Source organism: Populus alba, chromosome 12 (genome assembly GCF_005239225.2).
Source record: "Populus alba chromosome 12, ASM523922v2, whole genome shotgun sequence".
Lineage (NCBI taxonomy): Eukaryota > Viridiplantae > Streptophyta > Magnoliopsida > Malpighiales > Salicaceae > Populus > Populus alba.
The window spans coordinates 2577398-2593513 of record NC_133295.1 but is presented as its reverse complement, the minus strand read 5'-3'; the positions used below and the strand labels follow the sequence as shown (position 1 = coordinate 2593513).

Here is a 16116-nt window from a genome sequence, read left to right as displayed (position 1 = left end):
GTTTGTTAATCAGCTTAGCCACATCATCACTTTCTCCAAGCTTATTAGAAATAACTCCACTTTCAATGAGCAAATCTGCATCTTCTTTGGTATCCACAAGACAATCCAAAAATATAACATACCCGCAGATGAACGCTTCATAAGGATAATGACACTGCTCCAGCGCCATCAGGTTTCGAAAGATACAATCAGTGTGATCGTCAATCACAAGGATTGGAACATGTAACTCACCTTTCTTGATAGAATCATCTTCCGTCCATGATCTTATGTTAATGAAGTATTCATTTTTCTTTGGCTTGAACTTTATTCCTGCTTGGTCCAGCCTAGACGTTGCTCTATGAAGTTCTATAATTGGCGAACTAGGTGGTGTGCTTGGGTCTTCGGGAAGATAAAAAAGATCTTACCAGATCAGTGAAATGTAATGGTTTATCAGGACTGTTTTTTTTCTCGTTGTACATCTCAAAGAACGTGCAAGTAAGTTCCAGGAAAGTTATACATGGAAAACAGCAATCAGTTTCAGGTAGACAAGAGCAACAGGTTTTATCGGTTTCAGGTTGACAAGAGCAACCGGTTTTAGGTGGTAGACAAGAGCAAAAGGTTTTATCGGTTTCAGGTCGGCAAGAGCTATCGGTTTTAGGTAGACAAGAGCAACAGGTTATAATGTATTTGGAGACAATACCATATAAATCATCAAGAATCCAGAACGGCAGCTGATTTTCGAGTAATATCAGGTCCCGTTGCACAGCGGATTGCAGCCAGGGTTTAGCTATTATATAATCGTACTTGTATTTGTCTTTATTTTTTTTGCGATCTTCCTGATCAAATTCTCTATTCTTCAAGAAGAGCTCAAAGATGAATACAGCATCCCATAGAATCATCTTCCAGAACACCTTTGGATCCTCGCAACGTTTAGAAGAATCATCTTCAGAACAATCGAGGATTTCAACTTCACAACCCTTTGGATCCTTGCGAGGTTCAAATGCAGCATCTTCATAACAATTGTGGATTTTAAGTTCACAAGCTTTTGGATCCTTGCAAAGTTCATATGCAGCATCTTCATAACATTTGCGGATTTTATCTACACGACCTGTTATGGTCTCCACAAGGTCCTCCCGAACCGGTTTCTGTTTTTCCACGGGCAGTCTGTCAAGGAATTGTTTGAAATATCTTCGCTTCAGTTCTTTCATAACTTGGTTTTCATTCTTTTGGTGAATTGGGCCTATACAAATCACCTGAGGGGTATAGGCATCTTTATTTACTTGACGAATGTCTACCGGGACATGGTAGATACACAACTCTTCCGGCAAGGTCGTTCGCATTCTATCTGGAAAGTCCTTCAAAAGCCCTTCAATATCAATTGAAGTGCTCGCTGAACCACTGCCACCGGCCATCTGTCTAATTTCACTGCTCAAAGGACAATAAATGTCTGTCATTACCCAAGGGAATCGATCAATTTCAAAAAAAAAAAAAAAAAACCCTACTCCCTATTTTTAAGTATTTGAACTCCACAATAGAATCTTCCGGATTAAAAACTTGCCCCCAACCTGACCCATCCTAATTATTGCTAGGAATTACTCCTAATTTTGTTTGATGTTCATTTTCCAGGATGCCTTAATTTGTTATTTGGGACCCATTTATTTCGTCTCTTATTTGGTTTTCCTGGCTGGTTTGTTTTTCTAGTGCATCTGCTAGCTTCGAGTCATTTTTTTTTTCTTTTTTGAATACCTAGCAAGCATCATTAAAGAAAAAAGAAATTAGACCATTTCATTGCCGGCTGGACTCCAGGGTAAAAACAATGTTAGTAAGACAAAAAAGATTTGAGGGGTTGATATCACACAAATCAGGAAGACTAACATATTAAATGATTTTAGTGACAGGACCCAAACCTTTGAAGGCACAACCGAAAGTAGAGGCAGAGCTATCCGGACTCTTCTTCAAATCCCCAACTGCAGAAAGTAAGGTCGTTACTTTCCCAGGCGAATAGCACAAGAGCAAGCAGTTTGTCCAGAATTAAGAGCTCTCAACGGGAACCTGTGCATATATGGCTCAATCAAGGAATATCCATGCATGTAGAAAACAAAAGGAAATAGCGAGCAGAAAATAGAGCAAAAAATTCATTATTGTATGAATAATCCATGGTTTTCCAATCAAACGCAGTGATTTGAATTTTATCTGTATGGTAATGAGGTCATGAAACTTAATTCCGAACAGGCCAAAGTCATTTGGAGTTTAATATTAACCATGCTGCAACTCGAAAATTGTTCTTGTTTTTTCCCAGCATAGGTATGAGCTTATGCATACGGTATATAAACAAAGGAAGAAAAGGGATATTGGGCCATAAATGGGTGATTCAGTTAAAAGAATTAAAAGTTGAACTGACATCAAATAGATTGCAACATATTGAATGAAGACATTTTAGAAGGTGAAGAAGATAGAGAGGAGAAATAAACCTTGGAGGTCTTAGGGTGAAAGAAGACAGAGAGGAGAAATAACATTGGAGGTCTTTCTCTAATGCCTTCTCCATAACATGCGTTGCTTCCACATATATATAATGCCGCTGATAGCTCCTCGTTATCATCAAATACGTGGTTTGTTTTGATTCGAGTGTCTAGATCTAACTGTTCGAAGGTGGTTCGATAAGCCTATCAAGCTGTTTCTTCAATTTTTACGCTGAGTAAAGATTTTTAATTTATTATAATAAAATATATTAAATATAAAAATATATTTAAAAAAAATTAGAATTTATATGAGTTTAAATATATAAATATATAAAATAACAACTCATGGTAAACATAATTTTAATATAAATATAAGAAAAAAAAAAATACAAACATGCATAATTAATAAGCATATATTCAAACTTGCAATATATATCAAAATTTCTAACATGCATGCTAATAAAAAAAATACACAACATTTTAAATTAAAATAATTAACAAAGGGTACTTATTATTGAGGCACTTTGAATGAATAAAATTTTTGTTGTTGTCAAAGATAAATTCTTTGTTCTTAAAGCTTTATTGCTCATTGCTATGTAATTAGGATATTTATAATATGCCTTTCAAGATTCCAATAACATTATTTGGGTGTTTAATTTAGAGATGTTGTTGGCTTTTTTTGGTGAGACCCATTTATAAAGCATGTATTTTTTGTTTTTGTGAGATCTTATTTATACTATGGGTTGTGTCATTGAAAAAAGCCCACCACATCTTTTTTTTTGATGCACTTCAAATTAATATTTTTGAACCAAAATAAAAAGACAATTATATCTTAATAAAGCTCTAGATTTGTTGGGAGGAAAACCAAAGTATAAAATAAGAAGAAAAACAATACTAAAAATAAAGTAAGAAAGAGTGTATAAAAATATGAAAAACATTGTTTCAACTCTTCATTCACTTCCTTTTTTATAGTGAATTTTGAAAGGTAAAAAGTTAAAGAATTAATTCTCACTATTCAACATTTGATTACCCTCCATAAAATAAGAATTAAATTTAAACATAATGGTCATAAATCTGAATTTTTTTTTGCTGAAAAAAACCTATTCAAATTTGCTTGAAATGCTTATGGAAAATTCATGGGATGAATTGGACAAACAATAGGCTAGAATAAATAATTAATTCTTCATGACTAGATTCAAATTCAAATTTTAGTGGTTAAAAAATAATTATTGGTAACCCAAAATATTATTTTATAATAAACTCAGGCTTAGATCTGGCCTAAAAAACGGTCGTGTTTGAGACTAAAATTCACTTTACCTAAAAGGCTAAAACATCTCTCCACTAAAATCTTAATTGCTTTTTTAGGTTGAAATTTAACTTTTCAAGTACTTATTTTATAAATATCAGGAAAGGTTTTTTTTTTTTTTTTTTCTAATATGAGATAAAGTTTTTTAGAGTGTTTTTTAAATTTCACTAAAACATGCCAATCAAGGGTTTTTTTTTAATCAATTTCTCATTCATTTATAATTTATTTAAATCATGTTATTGCTCTATATTAAATATCATATGTTGAAAATTGAATTCCAAAACCCAAACCTCACTTTTAATTTGATCTCAAATTTTTCTATAAACAAGTTCTTTAAATAAATTTCTAACAAATGCTTCTTAATTATTTAGACTTGGGTGACTATATTTGTTTTTGATATTAATATTTGAGATGCTTGTCAATGTTATTTTTTTATTCAATATATTTTAATATTAAAGGGAGTTTTATTTATTTATTTAAATTTTTTTTGATGTGTTTGAGTTTGCTTAAGCATGTTTATTAAATTTTGGTTTTTGAAAAAAATGTTTTTATTCTTCCCCTAAGAGAACGAAGTTGGGTCATGTCAATTCTACCCTTCTTAAGTCTTGTTTGTTTTTGTGTTTCGAAAACGCTTTTAAAAAAAATTAAATTTTTTTATTCAAATTAATATTTTTTTGTGTTTTTAAATTATTTTAATGTGTTAATATCAAAAATATTTTTTAAAAATAATATTTAATTTAATATATTTTTAAATAAAAAAATATTAAAACAAAAAAACACAACTATATTCTCAAACATTACATGGACCTCTCGAGTGTTGATTTAAGGATTTTCAAGCCCATTTAAAGTTAAATAAAACGAAATAGACTGAAGCCCAAATCTGTAATCCACCATCGTCCGAAATCCAATGTTGTTTATAAGTGAAGTTTGTGCAATCTAAATAAAAAAAAAATATTATTTCTAACAAGTTTTGATCAAATATAACAATCTAAATAACTTAATATGAAAGCTAATTTTATGTTTTTAAGTTAAAAAACACACAGTAACTTACATTATGTACTAGGATATCTTAGAGTAATTTTTATCATATGTCTTATCATAAATTCCCTGAGATGCTAGTATTATATATCCTAATTATTTTAAATACTAGAAAACAATTTTTTTTATATGTCTTCTTACTTTTTTTAAATTCGCCCAAATATCTCATGCAATAAAGAATATTAATTAATTGTAACATCAATAAATCTGCGACAAAAAATATCACATAATTTTAACGTCAATAAAACTAACAAGTTGCCAATGAATTTGTAGCTAAACTAACATATATCCTTGTCTTCCTTTCTACAGAAAGTCTTAGGTTCGTCTAGGTTCAATAATAAAAATAAATAAATAATTCTCTCTTTTTTGACGTTTTCTCTTTCCCTTACTCTTTTCTTCAATAATTTTAAAACTATGAATTTTTGAAATCATACTATTTTACACATATAAGTATATACTTCTTCCGTCCTAAAAAGATTGTATGGCATTCTATTTTAGTTTGTTCAAATATGATTATCTAGTCAAATGATTTAGTCATCCAATATGTGATCAAGTTTTGATTTAGGCGTACTTCTTCAAAGATTGTTGGATATAGTATTTCTGAAAAAAAAAATTCAAGTTTTGATCATAAGAAATAACCCAAGGAACCAGCTGAACAGTAGGATCATCGGCCAAGTAGGCCAAGAAGTTGCCAAGTTGAGTTTAGAGTTGGTTAAGAAGAATTTGGCGAACAATCTTGCAGATCATTTTGATAACATTTTATGTACGACTATATATTTTTATATATGAAAAACAGCTAGTTAGTCGAAACTCCTGTAAACACCCATATTCTTATGCTTTTTTGGGAGAGAAAAAAATATAAGGGGAAGAATTGAAAAACACTTACATAAACATTACATCATTACTAGAGATTTTTAATGGTTGAAATCGTTTATCTTGTGCTATTTTATTTAGAATTGTTGATTTGCTCTTTGGATGAACAAAATCTTTTGGGTTTTTTATGAATCTAAATTTAGCAAGCCTAAAAAACTCCAAAGGCTCAAAAAATTAAGGTTTCAAGCAACGTGTCTAGGTCCAATGTCATGGCCAAGGGAAATAGTTCAACCCTTATGGACTCAAACTTGGGGAAGAGCTCAACGCCATGGGCTTGGTAAAAAAGAAGAGTTCAACTTTCATGGACTCAGCTTTGAGAAAGAGTTTTTTCAATGAGAGTTCTTTCAAAAAAAAGTTGAATTTCTTTGATGAGAGTTTTGTAAAAAGGAGTCTCTTTAATGAGAGTTGAATTCCTCCATCGAGTTCTGATATGAGAGTTCCTCCAACGATTTTTATCAATTGAGAGTTCCTCTAGTAGGAGTTTCTTCAAAGAGAGTTGAGTTTTTCAAATGAAAGTTCCTCCAATGAGTTTAGGAATGAGAGTTCCTCCATTAAGTCCGGGAATGAGAATTCCTCCAATAAAAGTTCCTCAATTGAGTTTCTTCAATGAAAGTTTCTCCTATAGGTTTCTTTTCTGGGCTCAGCTACATTTTAAATCTAGTAACTCTCCCTACACCCCTAGGTGTATACGAAATCTTTCAATAGCCTACCATATTTATTCCTCATTAATGCATATATAAGAGGTATTTATCCATCGTTAAATGAAGTAACAATGTAAATAAATTTTCCATTGATGTTTTCGTTGAAAATCACTAACAAAAATTTTCCATCATAATTTCCATTAGTAAACAACAACAACAAAATATTTTTCATATGTAATTCTTTTAGTTTTTCTAATTTTATATTAGTGTATGATAAACTAGTTAATTCATTAATAAATAAATAAATTGTTAGAAGGTGTGATGATTCTTCTTTTTCATAAATTCTTTCTCAATATACTTTAAAGCTAAAATTCTTGAAGTAGCTTTCAAGACTTGTTCTAACATTTACATGGCAAGTAACGAATATGTTATTTGCACAAACATTCAAGTCATTGACTTTAATTTGTATGTTGGTCATGCTAGGAGTATTCATATGACACAATATTCATACAAACAAGGATTAATCATTTTTGCCTTTGATATAATAAATAACTTATAACTTGAAAATTAGATAGCATTCATACATAACAATATATAATATATGCATTAACTTTAATGTTTTGAAAAAAATAAAAAATTAAAAAACCTTAATAAATCAACTTTTTTATTAATTAATGTATAAATTAAAAAAATATTAATTCATTTAAATAATATCTCAATTAACTAATAAATTTTCATGGTCCTAAAAGTATTAATTTATAAAGGTTTAGTTGTGCTTTCATTTTGTATTCCAATTCAACACAATATACCATATCAGTCCAAACACAACATAAGATACAATCAGGAAAAAGCTATTTCAAATAACCATGTTCAATTCAATCAGTTTGTTATTATAAACAATCCCCTCTTTATGCATATGTTGTAAGAAAAAATTGATTAAAGAATAAAATATTTGAATAGTTTTAGTTGCTTGCTAAACAACATTATTTTGTTTTTAGGTTTTAAAGAGGCTATTGTAAAATATGATACAAAGTCCATTGAAGAAGAATAATAAGAATAAAATATATGAAATTCACTCTAAGTAGTTTGAGATTGATGGTAATCAGTTGATTCAAATCAATTTTAGGAAGATTACGAAGGATCTAAATGGAGAATTTTATGCATTTTTATGAACAAATCACCACAAAAATATTGCTTATGAGAATGAATATTGTTGATATTTCACGTCGTCTAGATAGGCCAACTCTTTTATGAGTATTATCTAATCTTATCTTTTAAAGTCTAATAGACCATATGATGGGACAATTGAACATCATCAAATAACATCTGTCTATTTTTAGATAAGATAATTGAATTTATTCCTAAGTTAGAATTCTTGAAGTAGCTTTCAAGATTTGTTGTATAGTACTAACATATGCATGGCAAGTAACGAATATGTTTTTTGCACCGCTTGTTATAATAATTTATGATATGACTATATAAACAATCAAGTCACTAATTTTAATTTGCATGTTGGCCATGCTAGGAGTATTGATAGGACACAATATTTAATACAAACAAGGACTAATCATTTGCCTTTGGTACAATAAATAACTTGTAATTTGAAAATTAGATAGTGTTCACACATAACAATATATGATATAGGCATTAACTTTGATGTTTTGGAAATTAAATAAATAAATAATAACTTAATAAAACAATTTTTTATTAATTAATGTATAAATTAATAAATTATTAATTTATCAATTAACTAATATCTCAATTAACTAACAAACTTTCATGGTCCTAAGAATATTAATTTTATAGAGGTTTAGTTGTGCTTTCATTTTATATTCAAAAATCAACACAATATAGCATATCAGTTCAAACACAACATGAGATACAATCAGGAAAAAAACTATTTCAAACAACCTGTTCAAATCAACGGGTTGTTATTATAAACTACCCCCTCCTAATGTATAAATTATTAGAAAAAATTGATTCAAAGAAAAAAAAATTTAGTTGCTTGCGAAGCAACATAGTTTTATTTTGTTTTTGTTTAGGGTAGGCTATTGTAAAATATGATACAAAGTCCATTGAAGAATAAGAAGAATAAAATATATGAAATTTTCTCCAATTAATTTGAGATTGATCTAATTATTTCATATCAATTCTAGAAAGATTATAACGGATCTAAATTTGATGCATTTTTATGAATAAATTACCACAAAACATTGTTTATGAGAATGAATAATGTTGACATTCCACATCGTCTAGATCAACTTGTTTACAAGTATTATGTAATTTTATCTTTTAAAAACTAATGGACCACGTGATGAGACAATCGAATATCATTAATAATTATATGTCCATTTTGAGATAAAATAATTTAATTAACTTTTAAGTTGCAATTCTTAAAGTAGTTTTGAAGACTTCTTGTATAGTATTCACATTTACATAGCAAGTAACAAATATGTTATTTGCACCACATATATAAGAAATTATGACATATAAGACTATATAAGCAATCAAATCACTAACTTTAGTACAAACAATGACTAATCATTTGCCATTGGTATAATAAATAACTCATAATTTAAAAAATTACATAGTATTCATATATAACAATACATGATATATGCATTAACTTCAATGTTTTGGTAATAAATAAATAAATATTACCTTAAGAAAGAAAAACTAATTGTAAACAAACCCATTCAAATTAACATATTGATACTAGAAATTACTCTCTCTTCATCTATACATAATTAAAAAAAAAAGTGATTCACAAATTGAATTGAACCATATGAGAAGGTGTTACACCACACATTAAAGTTATGAAATTTATTATGTTTAAATAGATACCTCCATAGCTTTCTTATAATAAGTTTTCTTGTTCATATTATGAAAGGAGTGACTAGGGAATTAGATATAACTATTATAATGAGTTTCTCAAATGAAAGTTTCTCTAGTGAGAGTTTTTCTAATAAGAATTTCTTTAAAAGGAGTTGACTTTTCCAATGAGTTCGAGAATGAGAGTTCCTCCAATGAATTCTTTTAATTGGAGTTCTACCAATGTAAGTTCCTCTAGTGATAGTTTTTACAGTGAGAGTTTCTTTAAAGTATCAGTTGAGTTTTTCCAATGAGTTCTTTTAGTTGGAGTTCCTTCTATGAAAGTTACTCATATGAGAGTTGTCCCATAAGTTTTTTTCATGGGCTCAATATAGAGGAAAAGCTCAGTCTCCATAAGCCTAGCTATATTTTGAATATAGTAACTTTCATTACACCCATGTATAAAGAATATTTTAATAACATGTCATATTTATTTATCATTAATATATATATGTAATAAGTATTTATCTCTTGTTAAATATTATAGAATAGGATTCTAATATAGGATGTTGTAATCATTACAGTTACTCATGTATCTATCAGAATAGGATTCTAATATAGGATGTTGTAATCATTACAATTACTGCAGTCTTCTACTGCCCCTATATAAATAGGAAGGTTGGCTAAGGCACAACCCAACACATTCCATTATTCTCAACTTGGTATCAAAGCCACAAAACCCTATAATAAATTAAACCTAATTTTCTCACAGCCTCCCAACCTCCCTTCTTTAATGGAACAGCCACCACATACATCTTCAAATTCTGCAGCACCAGCAGTCCAGCTTTCTTCTTCTCCGACAGTGCAACCCTCTTCTCTTGCAGCGTCTCCTCTACTTTCCTCTACTACGTCACCGCCTGGATTCTCCTCTGTCATGGCTAGTGAATGCCTCCTCTTGCAGCCCACGTTTACTGCCTCTACTGCTGCAAGCATTATCTCCCTTTCTCACACTCATCAAGTCATCTCCCTCAAATTAACAAACACCAATTATTTATATTGGCGTATGCAAATGCTGCCTTATCTCCTAGACTAAGGAGTTTTTGGTTTTGTTGATGGCTCCAACACATGTCCATCAACACATGTTCTTACCCATGATGGTATCTCTCTTCAGGTAAATCCACTTTTTCAAACCTGGAAACAACAGGACCAACTCATTCTAAGTGCTCTTCTTTCCTCCCTATCTATGGAAGTTTTGCATCTTGTTGTTGGCTGTCAAAGTTCTTGTTTAGCTTGGGGCACTCTTGAGCGAGCTCTCGCTTCCACCTCCAACTCTCGTATTATGCAACTTCACGGCTCTCTTCAGGATCTTCGACAATGTGATGAATCAGTAACTCAATTTATGCAAAAAGCGAAGGCCTTATTTGATGAATTGGCCGCTGCTGGTCGGCCAGTTTCACTTGAAGATTTCAATTTATATGTGTTTCGTGGTCTTCGGGGAGAGTTTAAAGACTTAGTTACCAGTCTTATTACCAAGGCTGAACCTTATCATATGCAGATATTCACAGCCATCTCCTCACACATGAATTTCTTCACAAATCTTCTACTGCCATACACGCTCCTCTGCTGCCCACACCCAGCATTCCATCTTCTGCTCTTGTTGCACATCGCCAGACTTTTGGCAATTCTAGCCGTAGTAGGGGCCGCTTCAACGGTGGCTGGAGTCCCAACCAATCCAATCCCTCCATTGACGCCATCTTCATCTTTGCTGGGATTTGAAGAGGAATCGTCCCATCTAAAGTAGAGTTTTTTTGTTGGATAGCTATCATTAACAAAATCAACATCCGTAATGTGTTGGTCAAAAGAGGTATTTTGGATATCTCACATGGAAGTAGAGGCAATGACTGATTTAGTTGGTGCTTGGTCTAAAGACCTCTTATATTCTTTTAAAATAGTCGGTGATGGTCTGATTGTTTTAGTTTTGGTAGTTTAGTTTGGCAGCTCTGTTTCTATGTGGAGGCAATCCTGCATATTAGGGCTGTTGCTCTATTTTTCTTGTGGTTTGTTGTCCTATTCTTCTTCTCCCTGTTCCTTTTTATATCTGCGTGCCTTTGCATATGTGTATCTCCTTATTCCCGCCTTAATTTGGTGTTTTTCAATACATTCCTCTAGTTATAAAAAAAAGAAAGATATAGAATGTGGTTATTATTGGTTTTCAAAGTAATTTTTATTTTAAAAAGCATGTTAATAATTGTTTTTTGAAATTATTTTTAAGATTAGCATATCAAAATAATTTGAAAACATAAAAAACATACTAATTCAAAATAAAAAAAATTTAAAATTTTTTAAAAATATTTTTGGAACGCACTGCCAAACATGCACGTTTGTCAGTTCAACTCACTTTTTTCTTTTAAAAATATATTTTAAAAAAATCTAAAATGAAAAACCTTAAATTGACATAGGATATACTATTAGATAGTTTTTGGTTAGAGATCTCTTAAATTGATAAGACAGTGGCATTGTTTTATTTAAATATTAATTTGAAATAAAAAGAAATTAAAAACTTTTTAATTTTTTTTTAAAATACTTTCAAGAATATAATTTCGAACACACCCTTAGTCGGACCAACAAAATCTTCTTACCCAAACAAAGCCACTGTGCCATCAAGCCAAACACTACCTGATGCAGAATGCACCCAACGCGTAGCTTGAAGTCCGGTTACCCTCATTTAGCTCGTTGCAAGTGCACTCTCTTCTATCTATTATTTGTTTCAATATAGTCCCTATATATCATTTGTTCTTTAGTCATTTCATTTGCATTGCCTTGACTTGTTAGTTTCAGGGATCAAAATCAGAAAATTAAAAAGTTTGGGGTTAAGTTAGGTTTGACCGAAAGGTTAGGAGGCTTTTGATAAGTTAACCTTTTTTTATTGAGTGAAGTATTAAACACATTCTACGAGCCAATGTCTACTAGCATTGAATCTGTGCAAATTTCATCTAGTTCTTGATATAAAAGATGGATAGTCTACTCAGTTTTACTAGCTTCTTGATAATTTCAAGAAGGCAATCTTCATATTAGTCCTATACATGTGAGGTTTTTTTTTTTTTTTTTTTCTTTTTCTGAATGATAATTTAGCATGGATGTTACGTGCTATAATCCTGGCAAAAGCACAAGCACAAGCAGCAAAAAAACATTAATCTTTGGGACAAAACCAGGCTTCCATTTAACCATTGTAAATTCAGAATTTAAAGAGCTTCAAGTTTTTGGCCGCCTGCTGGTCCGTGGGACCCATAGTGATATGATGGCTTTTTATCAAATCTTGGGCATGTATGAACGTTTAATGTTTGTATTATCTGTTTCGTGGTTGTTTGGAGGTGGCATGTTCTAGTCCGGCAACGAAAAATGTTATTTGATGAAGATCCACCGACAAGGATCGTCATATATTCCGATGGTGATTCACACGCTTTGTGCAATGTTATCAGCTGCTCGTCTGGTGCTCGTGTGCTTATCGTCCCTGCTTGTCTGTCCATCTAGGAGGATCTCAAACGCCACATAGGAATCCATCATCAGTATCTCATAATCAGTAGTTGATGAATGGATAGGTAGATAGATAGACACAAAAATACATAGACACACTAGATTACATTCCTTAAAGTTGATTACAACAAAGTACAATACTGATGATTATTCTTTCATATTTACAATCAAACAAGCGAAGTAAAAATTATTAGCTACAGAAAAGGAAAGGAGGAATTTTACAGACACTGAAGTAATCGAACTTTGAGTACTAAAAAAAAGATTGAACAAAGCTTCCCAAAGTGCTGACCACGACGAGAAATCCAACAACGGTTCCAGTGCCTACCCAAACATTCTTGAAATACTGTCTTCTGAGGTAGGTCTTCCAATTGTTATACCAGCTTTCATAGTAATCATTTAACCCTTTGGCCGTATTGTCATAAAGCGAAGAGACTTCTGTGATTTCTTTGCAAAGTTTGTTAATCAGCTTAGCCACATCATCACTTTCTCCAAGCTTATTAACAATAACTTCATTTTTAATGAGCAAATCTACATCTTCTTTGCTATCCACAAGACAATCCAAGAATATAACATACCCGCGGATGAACGCTTCATAAGGATAATGACACTGCTCCAGCGCCATCAGGTTTCGAAAGATACAATCAGTATGATCGTCAATCTTAAGGGTTGGAACATGTAGCTCACCTTTCTTGATAGAATCATCTTCCGTCCATGATCTTATCTTAATTAAGTATTCATCTGCCTTTGGCATGAACTTTACTCCTGCTTGGTCCAGCCTAGTTGCTCGTAGTTCAATTCGTGTGCTTGGTTTTTTGGGAAGCAAACAACATCTTACCGGATCAGTGAAATGTAATGGTTTCTCAGGACTGGTTTCTTTGGGAAGAAAAAAAGATCTTACCAGATCAGTGAAATGTAATGGTTTCTCAGGACTGGTGTTGTTGTTGCTCTTGTTGTACTTCTTAAAGAACGTGCGAGCAAGTGCCGGGAAAGTTATACATGGACAACAGCAATCGGTTTTAGGTAGACAAGAGCAACAGGTTTTATCGGTTTCAGGTGGACAAGAGCAACCAGTTATAATGTATTTGGAGACAATACCATATAAATCATCAAGAATCCAGAACGGCAGCTGATTTTCGAGTAATATCAGGTCCCGTCGAATAGCAGCTCTCAGCCAGGGTTTAGCTATTATATAATCGTACTTGTATTTCTCCTGGTATTCCTCTGTATCTTTTTTGCCTTGAGATTTTTTGTCTTCCTTTAATTCTCTATGCTTCAAGAAGAGCTCAAAAATGAATACAGCATCCCATAGAATCATCTTACAAAACTCCTTTTGATCCTCGCAAAGTTTAGAAGAATCATCTTCAGAACAATCGAGGATTTCAACTTCACAACCCTTTGGATCCTTGCGAGGTTCAAATGCAGCATCTTCATAACAATTGCGGATTTTATCTACACAACGTGTAATGGTCTTCACAAGTGTCTCCACAAGTTTCCCTTCTTCCACGACGCGCAGTCTGTCAAGGAATTGTCTGAAATATATTCGCTTCAGTTCTTTCATAACTTGGTTTTCAATCTTTTGGTGAATTGGGCCTATACAAATCACCTGAGGGGTATAGGCATCTTTATTTACTTGACGAATGTTTACCGGAACATGGTAGATACACATTTCTTCCGGCAAGGTCGTTTGCATGCTATCTGGAACTTCCTTCAAAAGCCCTTCAATATCAATTGAAGTGCTCGCTGAACCACTGCCACTGGCCATCTGTCTAATTTCACTGCTCAAATGACAATAAATGTCTGTCATTACCCAAGGGAATCGATCAATTTAAAAAAAAAAAAAAAAAAACCCTACTCCCTATTTTTAAGTATTTGAACTCCACAATAGAATCTTCCGGGTTGAAAACTTGCCCCCAACCTGACCCATCCTAATTATTGCTAGGAATTACTCCTAATTTTGTTTGATGTTCATTTTCCCGGACGCCTTAATTTGTTATTTGGGACCCATTTATTTTGTCTCTTATTTGGTTTTCTTGGCTGGTTTGTTTTTTCTAGTGCATCTGCTAGCTTCAAGTCATTTTTTTCTTTTTCTTTTTTGAATAGCTAGCTAGCATCATTAAAGAAAAAAGAAATTACACCATTTCATTGCCGGCTGGACTCCACGGTAAAAACAATGTTAGTAAGACAAAAAAGATTTGAGGGGTTGATATCACCCAAATCAGGAAGACTAACATATTGAATGATTTTAGTGACAGGACCCGAACCTTTGAGGGCACAACCGAAAGTAGAGGCAGAGCTATCCGGACTCTTCTTCAAATCCCCAACTGCAGAAACTAAGGTCGTTACTTTCCCAGGCGAATAGCACAAGAGCAAGCTGTTTGTCCAGAATTAAGAGCTCTCAACGGGAACCTGTGCATATATGGCTCAATCAAGGAATATCCATGCATGTAGAAAACAAAAGGAAATACTGAGCAGAAAATAGAGCAAAAAATTCATTATTGTATGAATAATCCATGGTTTTCCAATCAAACGCAGTGATTTGAATTTTATCTGTATGGTAATGAGGTCATGCATGATACTTAATTCCGAACCGGCCAAGTCATTTGGAGTTTAATATTAACCATTCTGCAACTCGAAAATTGTTCTTGTTTTTTCTCAGCATAGGTATGAGCTTATGCATACGGTATTTAAACAAAGGAAGAAAAGGGTTATTGGGCCATAAATGGGTGATTCAGTTAAAATAATTAAAAGTTGAACTGACATCAAATAGATTGCAACATATTGAATGAAGACATTTTAGAAGGTGAAGAAGATAGAGAGGAGAAATAAACCTTGGAGGTCTTAGGGTGAAAGAAGACAGAGAGGAGAAATAACATTGGAGGTCTTTCTCTAATGCCTTCTCCATAACATGCGTTGCTTCCACATATATATAATGCCGCTGATAGCTCCTCGTTATCATCAAACACGTGGTTTGTTTTGATTCGAGTGTCTAGATCTAACTGTTCGAAGGTGGTTCGATAAGCCTATCAAGCTGTTTCTTCAATTTTTACGCTGAGTAAAGATTTTTAATTTATTATAATAAAATATATTAAATATAAAAATATATTTAAAAAAAAAAATTAGAATTTATATGAGTTTAAATATATAAATATATAAAATAACAACTCATGGTAAACATAATTTTAATATAAATATAAGAAAAAAAAATACAAACATGCATAATAAGCATATATTCAAACTTGCAATATATATAAGATCAAAATCCTAACATGCATGCTAATAACAAAAACAACAAAGTTTAAATTAAAATAATTAATGAAGGGCACTTATTTGTTGATGCACTTTAAATGAATAAAACTTTTGTTGTTGTAAAAGATAAATTCTTTATTTTTAAAACTTTATTACTTATTTCTATGTAATTAGAATATTTGTAATATGTATTTTAAGATTTCAACAACACTATTTGGGTGTTTGATTT

At 31.9% G+C, this 16116-nt stretch overlaps 2 protein-coding genes and 1 long non-coding RNA gene across 3 annotated transcripts; all 3 read right to left on the bottom strand.

Annotated features, from left to right (window-relative positions):
• Window positions 1-277: 277 nt before the first annotated feature.
• On the bottom strand, window positions 278-2505 carry LOC140956204 (uncharacterized). Its single transcript, XM_073412836.1, has 3 exons — window positions 2451-2505; window positions 1887-2031; window positions 278-1404 (listed from the first exon to the last, which is right to left on the bottom strand). Exon 3 carries the CDS (start codon window positions 1389-1391, stop codon window positions 360-362), a length of 1032 nt encoding a protein of 343 aa, XP_073268937.1. The 5' UTR covers window positions 1392-1404; window positions 1887-2031; window positions 2451-2505; the 3' UTR covers window positions 278-359.
• Window positions 2506-12560: 10055 nt separating this feature from the next.
• Window positions 12561-13956, bottom strand: LOC140954355 (UPF0481 protein At3g47200-like). Its single transcript, XM_073403683.1, has 2 exons — window positions 12931-13956; window positions 12561-12677 (listed from the first exon to the last, which is right to left on the bottom strand). Exons 1-2 carry the CDS (start codon window positions 13954-13956, stop codon window positions 12561-12563), a joined length of 1143 nt encoding a protein of 380 aa, XP_073259784.1.
• A 164-nt stretch (window positions 13957-14120) lies between these two features.
• On the bottom strand, window positions 14121-15526 carry LOC140956203 (uncharacterized). Its single transcript, XR_012171324.1, has 3 exons — window positions 15470-15526; window positions 14903-15047; window positions 14121-14416 (listed from the first exon to the last, which is right to left on the bottom strand). It is a non-coding gene; the product is annotated as an uncharacterized lncRNA (long non-coding RNA).
• Window positions 15527-16116: the final 590 nt, after the last annotated feature.

What these genes read in the sequence shown, in the direction of transcription:
- LOC140956204 (XM_073412836.1), bottom strand. Translation starts at nt 1,391, where the DNA reads ATGGCCGGTGGCAGTGGTTCAGCGAGCACTTCAATTGATATTGAAGGG.
- LOC140954355 (XM_073403683.1), bottom strand. Translation starts at nt 13,956, where the DNA reads ATGATTCTATGGGATGCTGTATTCATTTTTGAGCTCTTCTTGAAGCAT. An exon ending in TTGTTGGATTTCTCGTCGTG is followed by an intron (nt 12,678 to 12,930) that starts GTCAGCACTTTG and finishes ACTGATTATGAG; the next exon opens with ATACTGATGATGGATTCCTA.